Here is an 18,623-nt window from a genome sequence, read left to right as displayed (position 1 = left end):
TAATAAGTTAATTGCTATGCAGTTAGTGATTATGCAGAACCACCTTGCCTTAGATATCCTTCTTGCAAAGAAGGGCACAGCCTGTGGTGTTTTGATGGGGATGCTGCTGCACCTTCATCCTGGGCAAAAGGAAGCTTATTCATGTGTATGTAGATAATAACACTAACATTGCTCGTGAAGCCAAAGCTTTTGAAGATTATGGCTTGTGGAAAGCAGTAGGTTCCTAGTTTGATGATACTACACCTCGGAAGAGGGCATAGTTAGAGTCATACTAACACCTATAATAATTGTGTTATTTTGTGAAATCTTCCTTTTCCTTTTGTTCCTATTTTCTGGCAAAGTTAGGGTCAAGATGTGGGTATAAACAGAAGTGCTGGGAGGCTGTATTATAAAAACGTGTTTTTTTAAAATAAGTGATGAAATCATATGCGGGCGGAGGGGGTGGTTGTTAACACTTGTGCATTAAACTCAAAACGTGCATTATTAATATTGTGTCAAGCAATTATTCTACACTTTAATTCACATGTCCATACAGAGATTAAGCTAATCTAATTGAAACAAATTTGCTACATGTTAAAGTGTCTGGCTATACCTAACTTGGCCCTACTTGGCCTCTATGCCATCTTGTCTACAAGAGATGGCAACTCATGTTTGCTCTTTTTATATTTCTGCCATTATGTGCAGCAAGATGTGCATTTGTTTACTTCTAAATAACAGTTCTCGAAAAGGGCTTTTAGCAACAATGCTCAAGGACCTTCCACTTGCATGCATTACGGAATTCATTCACAATGGTGCACTGTTTATGGAACCAGTTTTTCCAACATCTCCGGATGGCATTAGATCAAAAGGGCCAAAACAATATTCATGTAATGGATTAGTGTTAAAGTGATAGTGTTCTAAAACGACTCAATTCTCCAATTTGATCTATTGAAAGTGTGTTATTGTTCACACCATGATTATTTTGCAGTTTCAATTCTTAAGGAGAAAATGGCTATTTAAACCCTTGAAATTGGCGTTTAATCCGACACTTTGCCTTCTACTCTGGCTGCTGACAAATTTCTTACAGATTTTTTCCCCGTCAATCTTGTTACTGGGTTTTTTCAGGGAAACCGATCAATGTTACAGTTGAACGTGCAGCATTTATAATAAAACAGACTATCCCCTCACCTTCTTGCCCGTATAGCCCAGAAAGATCAATAGGGAGAAACATAATGGGAATAAAAGGAGAGAGGTGCTGCTGATAGTAGGGTGTGCCGTTGGGGAATGGGGAGGGGGAAAATGGAAGGAAAGGTAAGCACCATGGGTACACCATTAAGCTAATCCTCCACGAGGGTGCAGAGTTGTTGGGGCCTGAGAAGCTTCTGTATGTGAGCCAGAACATATATTACCTACGGGAGTGCAAGCGGCAGATGAACTTCTAACCCATTTTACCAGACTGTGCGTCTGTTCCACAGTGAGGACCTGCCACATGTGATGGAACCATAAGGCGTAAGGTGGGGGTCCTTTTTCTTCCAGTGAAAGGCAGTCAGCTGTTTGGCAGCTACAGTCATGAGGCACTTGAGAGCCCAGTCTGAGTCCAGTCAGTCATGCCCTCCAATTCAGCTAGTCTTACCCATTGGTTTAGAGTGGCAGGATCAGCTGGCATATTTCTTATTGATTTTGCTGCATGAGACAATATTTCTGATTTTGCCTATTCTATCTCTTTCCAACTACTAAGATTGCATAGAAATGATATGCATTTATATGAGAGTACTGTTGCATCTGTACTTTACTATTTCTGTATTGTACCTTTTTGAAATTGTAATAATCCTTAATAGTTTCCCTAAATTTTTCTCTAAAACTCACTTTCTGATCCAGCTCTTGTATTTAACTGTATTAAGATGGTGTTTTGAACCGTGTCTGACGCACTGCCTCGTGATTAGAGGTTAACATCGCCCCCACCATCCTCCACCCAACATTCTGGGCGTTCCATTAAGATGCAAATGTTCTATGGGTACAACACACCCACAGCCTTACGCAAGAGTGTGCCTAATCTATACTGTATACTGGCAAATAACATGCCAAACGTACTCCTGCAACTGCAAGAAAAACAGACATGAGACACTGGCCCAGTAGAGTATTTTGACTGGGCTGAAGCAAAGATTGGCCCCTAGCATCATTGAAATAGTCACATGTTTATAGCACATAGAATATAAATACTTAAATACCTGGAAAAAAAAAAAAGGGGGGGGGGGCTGTCCTTAAGAGTATTTGTTGCAATAGGATTATTAATAGTCAAGTTAAATAAGTCCAAACTGCGGATTGAACAGGGCGCCATCTCGCATGGCATGGATTACTGTGGTAAGGCAGAGGAACATGTATTTATTTATATGGGATGCCCACTCATAACACATGCGAACACTCATAACAGACCCCCTGTGCGTGATTATTGGTTTATTAATGGGTTTGATAACATCTCATCCTTTGATTCTAATTGGGTGCCTGTCTTATTTAAAAATGCTGTATGTTTTATTCTTTTGTTAAAATCTCTAAAAACAGTTTGAAAAACAAATGTCATACTGAGCCCTCAATAAAAAAGGGTCTCCTACCTGTCACCAACTGGATTACTATCTTAGGAAGAAACAGAATGCAACAGTCTCTTTAAAAGGATTCTTTTTTTCAGCATTTCTGGTACTGAAATATTAGAAAACTTGATTATCTGATGAAGATATGGCTTGACATAGAACAAGGAGCAGTTTGTAGCACAGCGCGAACAGAGCACTCTGGGACATCATTCTTTCACATTAGGAGAGTCATTCTTGAATCATATTGCTTCAATGCGCAGGAATAGCTTCTGTCAAAGTCATAGCTTCTGCTCCCAGTTCATGTTCCGAAATTGCAATTATTTTTTTACAAATGTTGGTTCGTCATCATCTGAGGTTCTAATTTTCAGAAAACCAACTGTAACCTTACTCCATTACTGGCCCACGCGAGTAAAAAGAGCCCAGCATTTCTCTTGTGTTTTCAAGATCTTTATAAGAACTGCAAACAAGGCAGACGAGTTATAGTGTCTTGTGAAAAATACAGTGACATCTCATTTACATCTACCAGAACCAGCTGGGACCCTTTGAGCAAAACGAATTACAATTTGTTACTGAACGACTATGGCGTTCTGTTTCCTTTTCAGATAATACACATTCAGAGGGCCCTTATTTATACGATCTGCACCTCCAAATTTCCTGGTCAGAGACCTGCAATATTTTGATTTGTTCACTGTAGATGAATGCTACACTGTGGGGCATTATAGACTTTAGGTTTAGTTACACACCCACAGCTTAGATTTGGAATATATCCGGTGTAAAACTATATAGAAGGGTACCCCAAAACACAAACTTAGTATAGATATATGCTGCACAACAAATGCAACTGCTGGAGAAAAATTGGGATAGTGAAGAGATACTAAAATTGAAAACTCAGTTGTAAGTCTAATAGTTCGAGCAGTACACAGGCAATGTGTAAAATATAACTACAGCACAATAAATCAAACTTTCAACAAGAATGGTGCGATACTAAGGCTAGGGATAAGAAAAAAAAAAAAAAAAATGGATGGTGATGAAGGGGTAACATTAAAAAAAGAAATAAGGGGGCCGCCAAAACTCAAGGTACTAAGAGAGAGAGGGAATGAGGAAACATGAAAGCCCCAAAAAAATAGAACTGTGAAACAGCATTATTGGACCACACTACAGGTCACAAATTTGATGTAAAAAAATGCCATAATATTAAGGGAGGAAAGAATGTACCAGTCGCATTGGACAAGCACATGTCCTTCCTTTTACTACCAAAGACTGATGACTAAGAGACGAAGTAGTACAGTAAGTGTTTACATAGCAATCCAAATGGGAAACATCACACTTCCACCTATACCGGTGGAAACCGATCTCTAACTTCATCGTGCCAAACACAGACACCAGTCACATGGTAGCTAACTCACAGAAAGTTACTTACCTGTAAAAACAGAAGTCCAGCATCTGTCTCTTCGAGAGATGTGTGTGTTGAATCATTCCCCACTTGCAAATTATTTTAAGTATGGGAAGCTTTTAAATATCTAAAAGGTGCAAAAGAGGATGCAGCCATCCTGACATAATTAGATTCCCTTGCTTTCATGTTATTTGTTGCTACTGCCCTTCAAAAGCCAAGTCATGCCGGATGAAAATCCAGCAGCTCAATCAAAACGTCTCCCCCAAAAATAATCAATGACTTAATTTATGTAGAAAAACAATTTATTCTGTCAGAAGCATTTAGAACAGCCTTCCCCTCTCGGATGTAGGACAGGTGGCTACACAAGCAGACACCCAGCTGGAAAGTAGTCCGAGTTTGGAGTTGATTAAATAAATGCACATCTCATTTGTGGTTCCAGACTGTATCCCACTAACGTCATGCACTACTCTCATTCCAATACCTTCCGACGGAGTGGAGCATGTACAAAGGAGGGGACTAGAAGCACAAGTCCAACAAATCTGGTGGTCCCGAGATTTTGTTTCTTCTTAAAAACCATTTCACAGAAAGGTAAAACAATATTGTGAAAAAACACAAAGCTTGGTAATCACCAGTGACTGGGAAAACAAAAGATCACTTGAAAAGCAAAAAAAAACAAAAAAAAAAAACTTTACTGACCGATGGCTATAAGCGAGCCTGACTGCTCAGCGCGTGTACGAGTGCTCACGCATATGGCAAAGCAAAGAAAGACGCACGAACACACTAGACAGCAAGAGTCACACTACTGCGCTCCAACAAACAGAGGACAGCAAACAACGTGCGTGCCTGGGGCACCAAAGGGCCCAATCACACGGCAATGTGGTCAGACAAAAAACAAAAAAAAGAACAATTCTGCTTGAAGACATACGGCATGTCAGACAGGACACAACATCCCAGTGGAAAGGCACAAGCAAGTGTAAAGAGAGGACGGCGTTCACTCCATTCATACAAACCGCATCCGTACGACCAGCCAACCGAACATGAAGAATGTTAGACGCATTGCTTAAGAACACTGGTCATGCCCATCTTAACCAAGGGCTCAGGCAACAATCAACCCTCATACATCAAAGGGTTATACGACGAACCCAACATACTTGTAGACAAATATGTAAAATAAAAGTTGCAGTGCATTAAAACAAGACCCGACTACAGTAAAAATAAAAAATAAAAAAGATAAAATGATGAATAAAAGCAAAAGTGGGCCTGGTATGATGCTTTCTGGGTGTGGACAGCATAGACACTCTCGTGTAAGTACAGAACGCCTGGATGAATCTCTGTCCTAGGTGCTGATGTCAGAAAATGACTGAACACGAATATTGTAAATTTCAAAACCCTTGAGAAATCAATCCTTAGGTCAGGAAGCAGGTGCATGAAAATGTCAAAGGATGGGGAGCATCTATGAGCCCTGCCCTTCAGGATCAACGCTGCCCTCCGGGTCTTCATCATTGTAGATGTTCTCCGCCTGCAGAAAAAAAAAGTAAAGAGTCTGAAACCTCTGATCAAAAGAAGCTCTAATGGGACACGCCCGGAATAATCTATCCATGTTAACATTCTTTGTAGTGAATTACCAGGTTTTTTTGGTCACCAGTGAGTGGACCGAACAAAACCCTCCCCTTTCATACGCTGGTTTTAATTCTTTACAGCTCGTGGTATATCGCCTCTACTACCTCACTGCCAAAGTTAACCGAACTCACAACTTCCACTCACCATCTGCCAAACTTGCATAATGTTATCTTCTGATACAGAACAGATCACCCAAGGTTCGTTGGGATTCCAGGAGAAGTCCGAGATCTTTGCAGTGTGTCCGCCGTGAATGAACTGAAGGGAAAACAAGTACGCAGTAAGCCAAAATCGCAGCTATCAGCAAGCCCTTAAGGTACATAATCATTTCCTATATGTAGTCACTTGCATTGGTACAGGACAAATTTCTGCCCAAGCGCCCCGCACCGCTCCTTTAAAAAGACTGGATTTCCAAAAAAGGATGAACAGTTAGACCACAGCAAGCTAATGCAACTGGGGGCACAAATAGCAATGGTTACGGTAAAGGCTTCTGTACTCCTATTTCTGCATGTAGCCCTTAAATCAGCAGTGCGAGACTGGACCAATACACACTGCACAGCAATGAACTATTCAAAATGTTTAAGAGAGTGCTGCTAAGTGGCCATTCTATGCCCAAAATCTGTTGCACAAGGAAAATAGCCCCAGAAGTCTGAAGAAAGAGCTGCAACACAGGAGTAACTGGAAACCAGTCATCATCAATGTGAGAGAGAAAGAGAGAGAGAGAAAAAGGAGGAGAGGAGAGAGAGAGAGAGAGATGTATATATACGTACGTACACACACACACACACACAAGATCAAGCAGAAACAAAACTTAACATTGCATGGTGAAGTTAGCAGGTCTGGAGAGCCTGAGTCCAAGCACCATTTTGAAGTAAGAAAGCAAGACATTTTGCCTCTATGAGCCACCAAGTCTGTCAACGTCAATATTGGTAGCCAATACCAGCGACTCTGCCCCAGAACAGACTATGGTACCCACAGTGTAATTTCTGATGGCCAGAATGATAAGGGAAGCCTGAGAGGGAAAGTCTACCCGATTTTCTTCAAAGAAGCAAAGGCGAATCCTACTAAATACAAAGATGGGAGGTGAAACTGGCAATGGTGGGAATGAAGGGAGTGGCAGGTCTTGGGATTCAATTCATTGCTTTTAAGGGTGTGGAGTGTTTTTCTCCTTCTCCTTTCTTTTCTTTCTACTGCTGCCTCTTGGGAGGTGGGCCATGCATGGTGAAGACATATCACATGAAAATATGAGAAGGGGTAGATAGGTTGGCACATGGTCATAGGTTTACAAGAGCACTGATAGCTGCAGGTCTTGACATGGGTTGAAGAAGTCTCCTGCGTTTGAGAACGGACCTGACGTTTTGGGAACTTTAAGATGAAGGATCCTGGCGTAGTCCCTTTCACTATCACTGGTGCAAGCACCGTGCTTTAGGAGGAGGGGAGGGTTGCCTTGGCAGCACAGGGCATTAGCAGGAGTCTGTGGGTGGGGGAAGGCATTTGGAGTGAGAGACGGGTTAGGGTGTGTTGCCAGTGAAGGGACTGCACAGCAAAAGCAAATATGAGAAAAATAGTTTCCCGAGAAATGAGAGAACCTATTTGCAAATAATACCATCAGGGAAACTCTGCCTTCTAATCTATTTAGCTTTGTGCTAGGGTTCACCTACCTTTTTGTTCTGTATACCCCATACCCTAAAAATTAAGATAATGTCACTGAATATCAATGTGGTGAATAACCAGAGAAAGAGGAGAACTGAATTAGGTTGGTTAAGTGACAAAAGGCAACTGTATTACTGCAAAAGACATATTAAGAAGTTAAGTGAATTTGATTAATTGGAGCCCTGTCCAGGTAATAGAACACTCCTATTCAGCAGCGCTGAAAGGGGTGAACATTCTGACCTTCAGAACATTTTGGGTAATACTTGGGATTCAGATGAACCTCTGGCTTCTCACTAGCCTTTTATAAGGTTCTATTCTGCAAGACCCACAGGCAGTACATGACAGCGTTTTCAACTAGTAGAATTTTCCCAAAATATAACTGGGTGGGTGAGGGGATTTTATATTTCGTTTAGTCGCCCAAATTAGATTTAAGTAAATGCAGCAGCTTACAACAGAATCCTAAAACTGCCATCTTCCGGATTCCGCCTTCTGATGATTGAAGCCGAAATTTTCCGCCTTCTCTTTTTCTTCATTTTTTAATGGGCGAGTACAAAGTGCTCCGTCCATTCTGTAATCTCTTTGGGCTTAAAACCACGCCCATGCCACGACAGTCACTTAATTGGTTCGCTGGCTTGCCTTTTAAAATCTGCTTGCTTTCATTTGTGAAAGGCATGCATATGCCATGCATTTTCCGGTGCTTAGCCCACCTACACAGCACGGGTAAAGTACCAAAAATATTAGAGGCTCGATGTTTTCAGCCTAGCGTCCGGACTACTTTATCTGTTTTCCACGCAGCGCAAGTGCGCTGCATTTTTTTTTTTTTTTGCTTCACAACACTAATAGCTCGAACTCGAACAAATGCGAGACCCGATGCATTGAAAATGCTTGTTATTTTTTTCCTCTTGGGTGACTACCACCATTTGGTGCTTGGTACATCCCCTGTGTGATGTCAGAAGGCACCCCAAAAGTTCCTGTGCATGGTAGCCTTCTTCCGATTCTTTTTCCATTCTTCTCTTTTTGTCTTTTTTCCCGTTTAATATTGGAGCTTTTTCCCACCTGTTAGTCTTGTTCTGACTTTGGGAAGGAGGGCGAGTCGCATGGGAATAAAAAAAAAAAAAAATATATATAAACCTTCATGCTGCAAAACTACTCCTACTGCTAAGGGAGCAATTCTTTTGGATCCCACCAGACATCTCTTAATTACAGGTGCTGTGAAAACAAAACTTCCACACAGAGCTCTCCTGGTGTAGACCACAATTTCTGCCAAACGTACTTTGAGAAAATGTAAAAGGTTATTACAGTTTCATGTCTAGATACGGTCTCGAAGGTATTGTTCTTTGTGCATTTCGATGCGTAGCATTGCTTTGCTGTTGGCTTTCTAGCCTCCTTTGGTATTTCCATGGTCCTAGGCGTTAGGTTTAGGTGTCCGAATTTTATGTATTCAGGCACCATGCAGTCCAATTTAGAGTTGCTGGATCAAGGTGGAACCCTTCTCCTTTTAGCACTGTGCACAGGTGCCGCTACACCTTGATCATTTGTCCTTTGGATAGCTCAAGTAGATTGGACTACCAGGTTTATCTGGCCCACTGATGGGCCATTAGGAGGATCTTCGTCCCTGGTCTGGTTGCCTGGCCTCCTCTAATACATTTGGAATAAGGGGAAATCGGAGGAAAGGTGTAGGCAAATTTCCCTGACCAGTTTAGTGACAGGGCATTCCCTTATGACTGGTGGTGTTGAAACCTGAAGGCAAAGAGCTGGCATTTTCTATTTTCTGCTGATGCAAACAGTTCAATTGTTGGTGTGCCCCAAACCCTGAAGATTTTTTCTACGCTTTCTTGTTTTAATGCCCATTCGTGTGAGCTGCTTTCCTGTATGCCTCTATGCTGTCTTTCCACCGTAGATGGACTGTTTACAAGCTGATCCCTTGTGATATTGCCCATTTCCATGTCCCTTGGGCTAGTTTGCTTAGGGTAAAAGATCTGTGCCCTCTAGATTATTCAGGCAGAACATTGTTGTCATATTGTCTGTTTGTATTCATAAGTCTTTCCCTGCCACTTGTGCTTGAAATGCTTTCAGGGCTAGTAGCAGTGTCTTCATTTCTGAGAAGCTGATGCATTTTATTGCATCTGCTAGTTCCAATGGGCCCGAATTCTCAAGTTGCCGGTGTGTGCTCCCCATCCCTTGTGAGATGCATCTGTTGTGATGGTCACTGAAGGAGTTGCTGTCTTTAAAGATCTCCCCTTGGTCATGTCTGTGGATGACCACTATTACATCGCTCTCTGTATTATCTGTTACAACCACTAGATCCTCCCACACTCCCAGTGGCTTGTGACCAGTTATTGCTTAGCCATTCCTGGAATGGGTGCATGTGGAGTCTTCCATAAGTTATGAGCGGAATGTATGATGTCTTCATGCCCATTAGTTTCATGACTGTTCTCACTGTCAGACTGCCTCCTTTGGTAAAGGGGAGTTTGTTCAGTGATTGGCTGTACTCTCCTCTGAGTAGGGTATGCGTATACGTTCCTTGCATCTAGTCTCGCTCCTAGGAAGGTCTTCGCCAGTTGTGGCTCTGGGGATGATTTCTTGTAGTTTATGCTGAACACCTGTTTCTGTAGGGTTGTGATCACTGTTTGAGAATCCCTTTGAAATTTCTCCTTTGTATTTGCTTTTATCAGTCAGTTGTCCAGGTAGGGGTATACATGAATCCCCTTCCATCTTAGTAATGCTGCGACTGTTGACAGGCATTATGTAAAAACCTTTGGTGCTGATTTTATTCCCAAGGGTAAGACCTTGAACGGATAGTGAAACTTCTTGAGTATGAACCAGAGGTACTTTTTGTGTGCTTGATTCATGGGTATGTGCAGGTAGACATATTTTAAGTATATGGGTGTCATGTAGCCCCCCTTTTGTAGCAGTGGGATGACCTTGTAGTGTTGTCATTTTGAAATGATGCTTGTGGATGAATCTGTGATGAATCGGAGATCGAAGACTGGTCTCAGTGTGAGGTCCTGGTTTGGCAACAAAAAGTAAGGCAAGTAGTTTCCCTTAGCTCCCTCTTTGGTACTCTTTCTACTGTATGTATGTGTATAAGTTTACCTCCTTTCATAATTGTACCAGTTTTTTCCTGATACTACTTTTCTTTGGGTGATCTTTGTATTGGACGACTTGTTAGTTCTATGAGTAATTGTGGTGTACCACATTTAAAACCCACTTGTCAGTTATTTTTGTCCATTCTTGTGGTTAATATGGTATTCCCACTCCTAATGGTGGTGTGTGTGGGTCTGAGGCAGAATTTGAGTCACTGAGGTACCTCCACCTAATCTGGGTGTTTGGTCTGTGGCATTCCCTCTACTACGAAAGGGCTGCCTTGCGGAGTGTGTTACCATTGCTGGTATCTAGATTGCTGACCAAGATGTGTGATACTTTGGCCTTGCTGCTGTTGTCCCGTTGGGGAAAGGCCCCCTTCCGGAGGGATTTCTGGGTGTTTCCTCTCCTGAAAGTACCCATGTATTGTAGAGCACCCATAGCCTTAACCATTTTATTGTTCTTTTTGATTTGTTGCATGGACTTGTTTACTTTCTGTCCGAATAAGGCCTCTCCTGCAAAGGCTTATTAATTATGGAGGTCTGGACTTTGGGTTTAAAGCCCGAGATCCTGAGCCAGGAATGTCTTATGAGGGTCACGCCCATACACATTTGTCTGCTAGCAGTATCTGTTGTGTCTAATGCGGATTTTAAACAGGTGTTAGTGATATTTTTCCCGTCCTGAATAATCTCTTTGGCCCCTTTATCCTTTTCTTGGAGTTTATTTTTCTTTTTCATTCGCTCCTTTTTTTCGTCCCAATGTTGGTGGCCATAACTGTTTATTTGTGGATGGGGGGGGGGGGGAAAATCGAATTGGTCATACTCCATTGTGTTGCCGCTTCTCTTTCCATCTTCCTCTTACCATGTTCACAGTCTTGTTTTCCTTCTCTGGAGGTGTTCCTGTGGACGTATGAGCATTACTTCACCTTCTGGCTGTAGTGACAATGATTCAGTCGACCACAGCGTTTCCTTGTATATGTATTTGTAATCCTTTGAAAATGTATACTTCTCTATACTAGGTGTTACGCCTTTAGTGGAAGCTAGTTCTCTGAAAACTCCCCTGCGCTGGTCCAGAATGCTAGGTAGCATAGGAAGATATACTTGCTGGCGTAAGGATTTCTAGGAGGAAGCAAGATTCTCTTTTCTCCTCCAAGGGTATTCCATAAGTTTCAGCAGCTCGTTTGATAAGGCCGTTGCAGAAAGTGATGTCTGGGGGTGAAGGCCTCGAGGGGTCGTTGCTGACCTCTTCTAGCCTTCGTTTCAAGGTCATTCCAGTCTTCCAAGAAAACCCCCATTGCTTCTTCCCTTTCAGGGTCATAGAAGTCTTCATCAGTCTCTTCCACATGTGGTTCTAGTGTTGCTGGGGCTAAGGCGGTCTCTTCTTCAACATCTGTGGTCGTGGAGAGCTTGCTTGAGGTTCTGAATTCCTTCAGTGGCTCATCGAACTCCTTCTTGCACTGAATAAGTGTCACCATTTCGGCTTCCAGCCTTCACCTTTTCTTCTCCACCGCCAAGGACTTCAACCTCCTCCATCGAGGATCCTCCTTTTTCATAGCAGTCTGTCCATCCTCCAAACGTTTTGGGGTCTCTTTCGAGGGTTCTCGCTCAGTGGTGGGTTTTGTCTGTTTAGACGTTTTGCCTTCTTTCTATACTGGGATCTGTGGACCTCTGTTTCGCGGCTGGCCCTCGATCGCAGTTTCTTGGGCGGTGGGGCTGCCTTGTGTGGCTTCTTTAGGGAACAGAGTTTGAGGGTTTCAGTGGTCTTCTTACCTTCAAGTTTTTTCTTGGCATCCTTTGCAGATTTTTTTTCACCACGTTTCCTTTCAGCATCCCTCTCAAGGATTTCCATGTCGGCTCCCCCAAGGGTTGATTCTGCACTCCTGGCTTGTTTCGTCGTCGCTAGAGAGGCCTAGGTCCCTTAGGGATGGTTGTTGTTTTTGGATGAACATTGCTGAGTGATGTTCTCTGTTTGACAAGCTTTCAGAGTCTTCGGCACAAACAAGGCACAGGTCTCACAAGACTTAAAAGGGGTATTCTACATGAACCCTACCCTCCTTCATTCTATGGCCACATGGAGCAGCCCCACCCGCCATGCAGTGGTTGGAGCAAAAAAGGGTTCCTTCTCCCCCTTTCGACAATTTTCTTCAATTAAAAAAAAAAAGAAAAGAAAAAAGCCTATATTACTTTGAATTCTTCGGCATAGTTGGTAAAAACTTTGGAGCTTCTCCTTATGATTCCAGACCAAACGGCAAAAATAAAGAATCTGAAGTCCATGCACAGGAACTTCCGGGGCGCCATTTGACGTCACAAAGGGGACATACCAAGCACCAAATAGTGGTGGATGATGCCCAAGAGAGGAAGAGGGTGGAGGAGGGGTTTGGGGGTGGGGAGGAAGAAAGAAGACAGACAATTCCGGACCAAACCACTAGATGGCGGAATAAGGGACAGCATGTGAATCCAGAAAATTATTCATGCTGCAACACTTGGTTTGCCTGATCCTTGGCAATCAGCAAATCATATTTTTGGGTAATACACATTCTTTTCATCCCTGCATCAGTCAGCATCCCAAATTTTTTTTTTTTTTTTGTCAAATACTCAAGTCTCAATTATTTCTAACTCTAGTTGAGCATGCTTCTATTTCGCTGAATGCGGTCTCCCCATCTGTCTATGTTCTGACTTTGCAGAAGACCCCGACTAGAGCTTTACTGGTAAAAGGCCCCTTCATTGAGAAAATGAGAGGTAGATCAAGGGTATTCATTGAAGAAAGAACCTCCTTCTCCAACTGTAAATATATGGAAGGCAAATAAATCTACTATGAGAGAAAATTCAGTTTAATTCCAATCTGATTTTAATAGATAGCCAAATGCCAGCTTTTTCAATGGCTAAAGTTGCCCAAACCCTTGCTCACTCCATTGAGTCCCAAAAACAAAGCAGTGATCAAGGGACTTCCCAAATGTATGGCAGCAGGCGAGGACTGGTTTTCATCCTAATGGTACCAGGTTTTATTATCTGAACTGAGATCTTTTCTTCTGGAGAAGTTTGATCACATTCTGAAGCCAGATGCTACTCTGTCCTCATTTCACTGAGTTCTCATTTTGAGGTCGAGCGCACAAGCTCTTTGACCTGTTTTCAGTATTATGGGCCTTTAACCGCACTCACTGCACGCCTATCTCTTTCATTAGTTCTTGCCTTTCAAAAATCCTTTATCATCATTGGAAATGCTTTAGGTTTGTGCCTCCTTGGGGCGGTTTTGTTACCGCCTTGAAGACCGGCCCTGTTGCACAGATAATTGCACAGTTGCCGATATGTTTGACTGCAAGCAAACTTTTTTAACTTTGTGTGTCTCCTTCGCACTCATGGTGACCGTGGCACTTTGAATTTGCTCGCTTAGGTCAACTGTTTTACTGTTCACTTTCAAAGTGGCAAGAAAAGTCCAGTTAGGAATTTAAAACTCTTATAGCTTTAACTCGAGCAAATGCATGACCCATTGCATTGTAAATGATTGTTTTGTTTTTTTTAGGATAAAAATCCCAAAGATGTAGAATTCTTTGTGTGATCACTCTGCTGAATGCACATTATAAAATATTTATGAAGATAACGGCAGTAAGAGTGGCTCAAGTAAGTGCATCTTTGGTAAATCATGAGCAGAGTGAATTTATACCCGCTTAGCACTCCATTTTAACATGAAATGAGACTTTACAATTAAAATTACAGACAAACGAGATATTAGGGCAATAACAGATGTGATGTATCTCATACGAAGGAGCTGACCTGCCAAAAACATGACCGGCGTTGGCTTTCAAGACAATGCCTAAAGAAATTGTGAACAACTATAATTCATAGCTTCCAGCAGTAAGGGTTAAACTACAAGTTCCAGCAGGTAAATGGGCATTGGCCTACTGGGCAATACTGCAAGAATGTCGCAAGATGTAGGGCCTAGTTAGAGATCAAAATGTGAAGACACCACCAGTCATACTAAATAGTTAAGAATAATCTCAGAAGAGCTTCTGAACACATACACACACACACACACACACACACACCTTCCTTCATTAGAAGTGGTCATCTTGATAAGTCTAACAAGGACACAGAGGGAAAAAAAAAAAAAAAAAAAAAAAAATGGAAAAACAGATGGAGGACCACTGTCACTGTATTCTCTACTCATAGTTAAAGCCTCAAATGTGACACCTGGACCCATCAACAAAAAGTACAATCACAGCCGCTTCTCAATGGCTGTTGAAGGGACTGTAATAAACTCACCAACAACTCCGGGGGACCATCCTCTGCATCTTCTGGGCTTTGCTCTTCACCAATTTTACTGCAAATCAAAAAAATTACAATTTGAGAAACCAACAGATGAAATCTTCAAAGGTTACAGTTACAAAACACTTCATACCCAAGTCAACACAAAAAGTACACCCTCAGGAGTGCGGGGCGGCCGGGTGCAGTGTGCAAACACGCGTCGGGTTTTCAATGAGAGACCAAGGGGTCTCTTCAGCAGTGCAGGCAGGCAAAGGGGGGGGGGGCCTCCTCGGGGTAGCCACCACCTGGGCAAGGGAGAGGGCCTCCTGGGGGGGTCACTCCTGCACTGGAGTTCCGATCCTTCAGGCCCTGGGGGCTGCGGGTGCAGGGTCTTTTCCAGGCGTCGGGATTTCAGAGTCAGGCAGTCGCGGTCAGGGGGAGCCTCGGGATTCCCTCTGCAGGCGTCGCTGTGGGGGCTCAGGGGGGACAACTTTGGTTACTCACAGTCTTGGAGTCGCCAGAGGGTCCTCCCTGTAGCGTTGTTTCTCCACCAGTTGAGACGGGGTCGCCGGGTGCAGTGTTGCAAGTCTCACGCTTCTTGCGGGGATTGCAGGGGTCTTTAAATCTGCTCCTCTGAAACAAAGTTGCAGTCTTTTTGGAACAGGGCCGCTGTCCTCGGGAGTTTCTTGTTCCTCTTGAAGCAGGGCAGTCCTCTGAGGATTCAGAGGTCGCTGGTCCTGGGGAAAGTGTCGCTGGAGCAGGTTTCTTTAGAAGGCAGGAGACAGGCTGGTAGGACTGGGGCCAAAGCAGTTGGTGTCTTCTTTTCTTCTTCTGCAGGGGTCTCTCAGCTCAGCAGTCTTCTTCTTGTAGTTGCAGGAATCTAAATTCTTAGGTTCAGGGGAGCCCTTAAATACTAAATTTAAGGGCGGGTTTAGGTCTGGGGGTTAGTAGCCAATGGCTACCAGCCCTGAGGGTGGGTACACCCTCTTTGTGCCTCCTCCCAAGGGGAGGGGGTCACATTCCTATCCCTATTGGGGGAATCCTCCCATCTGCAAGATGGAGGATTTCTAAAAGTCAGAGTCACCTCAGCTCAGGACACCTTAGGGGCTGTCCTGACTGGCCAGTGACGACTCCTTGTTTTTCTCATTATCTCTCCTGGACTTGCTGCCAAAAGTGGGGGCTGGGTCCAGGGGGCGGGCATCTCCACTAGCTGGAGTGCCCTGGGGCATTGTAACACGAAGCTTGAGCCTTTGAAGCTCACTGCTAGGTGTTACAGTTCCTGCAGGGGGGAGGTGTGAAGCACCTCCACCCAGAGCAGGCTTTGTTTCTGTCCTCAGAGAGCACAAAGGCTCTCACCGCATGGGGTAAGAAACTCGTCTCTCAGCAGCAGGCTGGCAGAGACCAGTCAGTCCTGCACTGAACAATTGGGTAAAATACAGGGGGCATCTCTAAGATGCCCTCTGTGTGCATTTTTTAATAAATCCAACACTGGCATCAGTGTGGGTTTATTATTCTGAGACGTTTGATACCAAACTTCCCAGTTTTCAGTGTAGCCATTATGGAGCTGTGGAGTTCGTTTTTGACAGACTCCCAGCCCATATACTCTTATGGCTACCCTGCACTTACAATGTCTAAGGTTTTGCTTAGACACTGTAGGGGCATAGTGCTCATGCACATATGCCCTCACCTGTGGTATAGTGCACCCTGCCTTAGGGCTGTAAGGCCTGCTAGAGGGGTGACTTATCCATACCTATAGGCAGTGTGAGGTTGGCATGGCACCCTGAGGGGAGTGCCATGTCGACTTAGTCATTTTCTCCCCACCAGCACACACAAGCTGGCAAGCAGTGTGTCTGTGCTGAGTGAGGGGTCCCTAGGGTGGCATAAGACATGCTGCAGCCCTTAGAGACCTTCCCTGGCATCAGGGCCCTTGGTACCAGGGTTGTGCCAATTGTGGAGACAATGGTACATTTTAGGTGAAAGAACACTGGTGCTGGGGCCTGGTTAGCAGAGTCCTAGCACATTCTCAGTCAAATCAGCATCAGTAAAAAAGTGGGGGGTAACTGCAACAGGGAGCCATTTCTTTACAACCTGCACAATAAACATACTTCTAAATGTGTGTGTTGAAGTCTGAAGATACAAGTGCCATTAAAATTGGAGACGGCTGTCTATTTACTGGCAGAGGAGGTGAGGTACTGTTAGGCCTCTGAATAGCAAAAATCTAGGCCTATTGATCAAGACAGCACGTCCGTACTTCTGCATGAGATGTGGAGGGATCCTCTTGACAGCATTACAAATATACACTTCAATTGCCTAACGTAAATTTATTTGTGGTGTGATGACTGACTTACTGTTTGCTGTATGTTCAATAAAAAAAATGCTACAGAAAGTCAGCATTTCAGAACGCATAAGGCCTTTTTCGAGTCTCAGATGTGCTGAAGGTAATCTAAATATGAACTCCGCATGTGAAGGTGTCTGCCACTGACCAGCACCCTGTCCCCAAGATCACAAAATAAACATGGGGTTTGAGAGAAAAAGAAAGGCAACCTTTCCAACAGGTCTCTCACTGCAGGATGCAAAATGGGACTAGAGAACAGCCTGGAATAGGGGTTATGAGCATATTTGGGGCACTAGCCTACGCATACCACACTTCCACTCCCAGAAAAGTACACAGGTTAATATTTATGTAGTTGTGTGGATAATAAGTCCTACCTCCACATTCACTTTCTAACTTACTCCAGATCTCTGGCAGTCTAAATGAAAAAGGAATTCTCTGAAATGTTGCAAGCACTACAAAGGGGTGTTAAAGCTCCTGAAGTACTTGCATGTGATGCAACTCTTTATGCATAATATCCCCAGTCCCCAGAGATTTTTACAAAGTAGACTCTCTCTCCTTATATCAAGACAAGTATTAGAAGATACATGTATTATTTAGATCCCAAACCATCCAATACTGTTATTAGCTGGCAAACATTAATCTCAAAATCAGTAGATGCGCTCACCTCAGGTCCCAGACATTAAGCCTTCGGTCGGTGCCACTGGAAGCTAGAATGGTTTCGTTGTGTGGGGACCACTGTACCTGCAAAGAAGGCAGTAACGATTATAAGAAGACTTTTAGCTTAGAAGAGGATCTGTAAATCAATGATTTTCTTCCAAAAACGAAGAGAAGGACTCAGTAAAACTGCACAACATTAAGGCTGTGCGGAAAGTACAACCATACTAGTTTACCGGTAGAATACTCAACATCTTAACAAGTGATAGATCATCTCACAGGAAGGTATAATCCAACCCCACATTTTTCTCAGAGTTCTTAGGAGTTTAGTTTTTGTGGTGGAGAGTACTGTGAGAAATTCTTAACAGAAGACTGCACACCTTTCTGTAAGAGGCTGCAGTGTGAGGTTTATTCCATCTTCTACTATTTGAAGGATTCCAATATTGCAGTTGCCTCACAAAATGTTGACCCCCTGCAGGATCACACACTGATTTGACATTAAAAGGCTCAACCAAAAAAAGAAAAAACTTGATCCCCGGTCTGCATTCTAGACTAAGTATGCATGGCTCGAAAAATCTACTCGACCACTCGCTTAGGAGAGTTTTATTTTATGAGGTTGAGCTATTTTTAAATTCCACTCGACCCTTCTGGCAGTGGACAAACAGGTGTTCTGTTCAGTCAGAAACTGAATTAGCAATTTAAATGCCTTTAAATCTTAGTCTTGTCCGTTTGCTCAAAAGTTAGCGTGTCTTCTTGCAATGCAAACACTTTTCCTTGTGACTGCAGAGTTCCAGGATTTTGTAAGGTGAACTGTCTGACCTATGTGAAATTAAAGGCTTTTGTTGTCAGGTTTTTCCTAACACACATTTATGTAACAAATAACCTTTACAAACATTTCAAAATATATTTCAGTAGCTGTGAAAGACCATATTTTCTACTTCTGTTTGATGAAAAAAATATTTAAATAGAATGAAAAAAGTCAGAACACTTTACTTGATGGTGTGCAAATGACAAATGTTTTCTGAAAACCAATTTTAACAGATTGTTAATACACAATATAGTTTTATCAGTAAAGCTGCAAG

General features: G+C 43.1%; 1 protein-coding gene across 1 annotated transcript in view; it reads right to left on the bottom strand.

The window, feature by feature from the left end:
* Nucleotides 1-4,241: 4,241 nt before the first annotated feature.
* Nucleotides 4,242-18,623, bottom strand: part of RBBP4 (RB binding protein 4, chromatin remodeling factor) — a 63,827-nt gene continuing 49,445 nt past the window's right edge. Inside the window, exons 9-12 of the mRNA XM_069223385.1 lie at nucleotides 17,552-17,628; nucleotides 14,571-14,628; nucleotides 5,722-5,832; nucleotides 4,242-5,476 (exon numbers count right to left, since the gene is read on the bottom strand). Of these exons, the coding sequence (XP_069079486.1) occupies nucleotides 5,411-5,476; nucleotides 5,722-5,832; nucleotides 14,571-14,628; nucleotides 17,552-17,628 (312 nt within the window). The 3' untranslated portion in view covers nucleotides 4,242-5,410. The remainder of the gene's footprint in view (nucleotides 5,477-5,721; nucleotides 5,833-14,570; nucleotides 14,629-17,551; nucleotides 17,629-18,623) is intronic.

The sequence above is a fragment of the Pleurodeles waltl genome, chromosome 3_1 (genome assembly GCF_031143425.1).
Source record: "Pleurodeles waltl isolate 20211129_DDA chromosome 3_1, aPleWal1.hap1.20221129, whole genome shotgun sequence".
NCBI classification, from domain to species: domain Eukaryota; kingdom Metazoa; phylum Chordata; class Amphibia; order Caudata; family Salamandridae; genus Pleurodeles; species Pleurodeles waltl.
The sequence above is the reverse complement of the archived record's forward strand: the minus strand, read 5'-3'. Positions and strand labels throughout refer to the sequence as shown.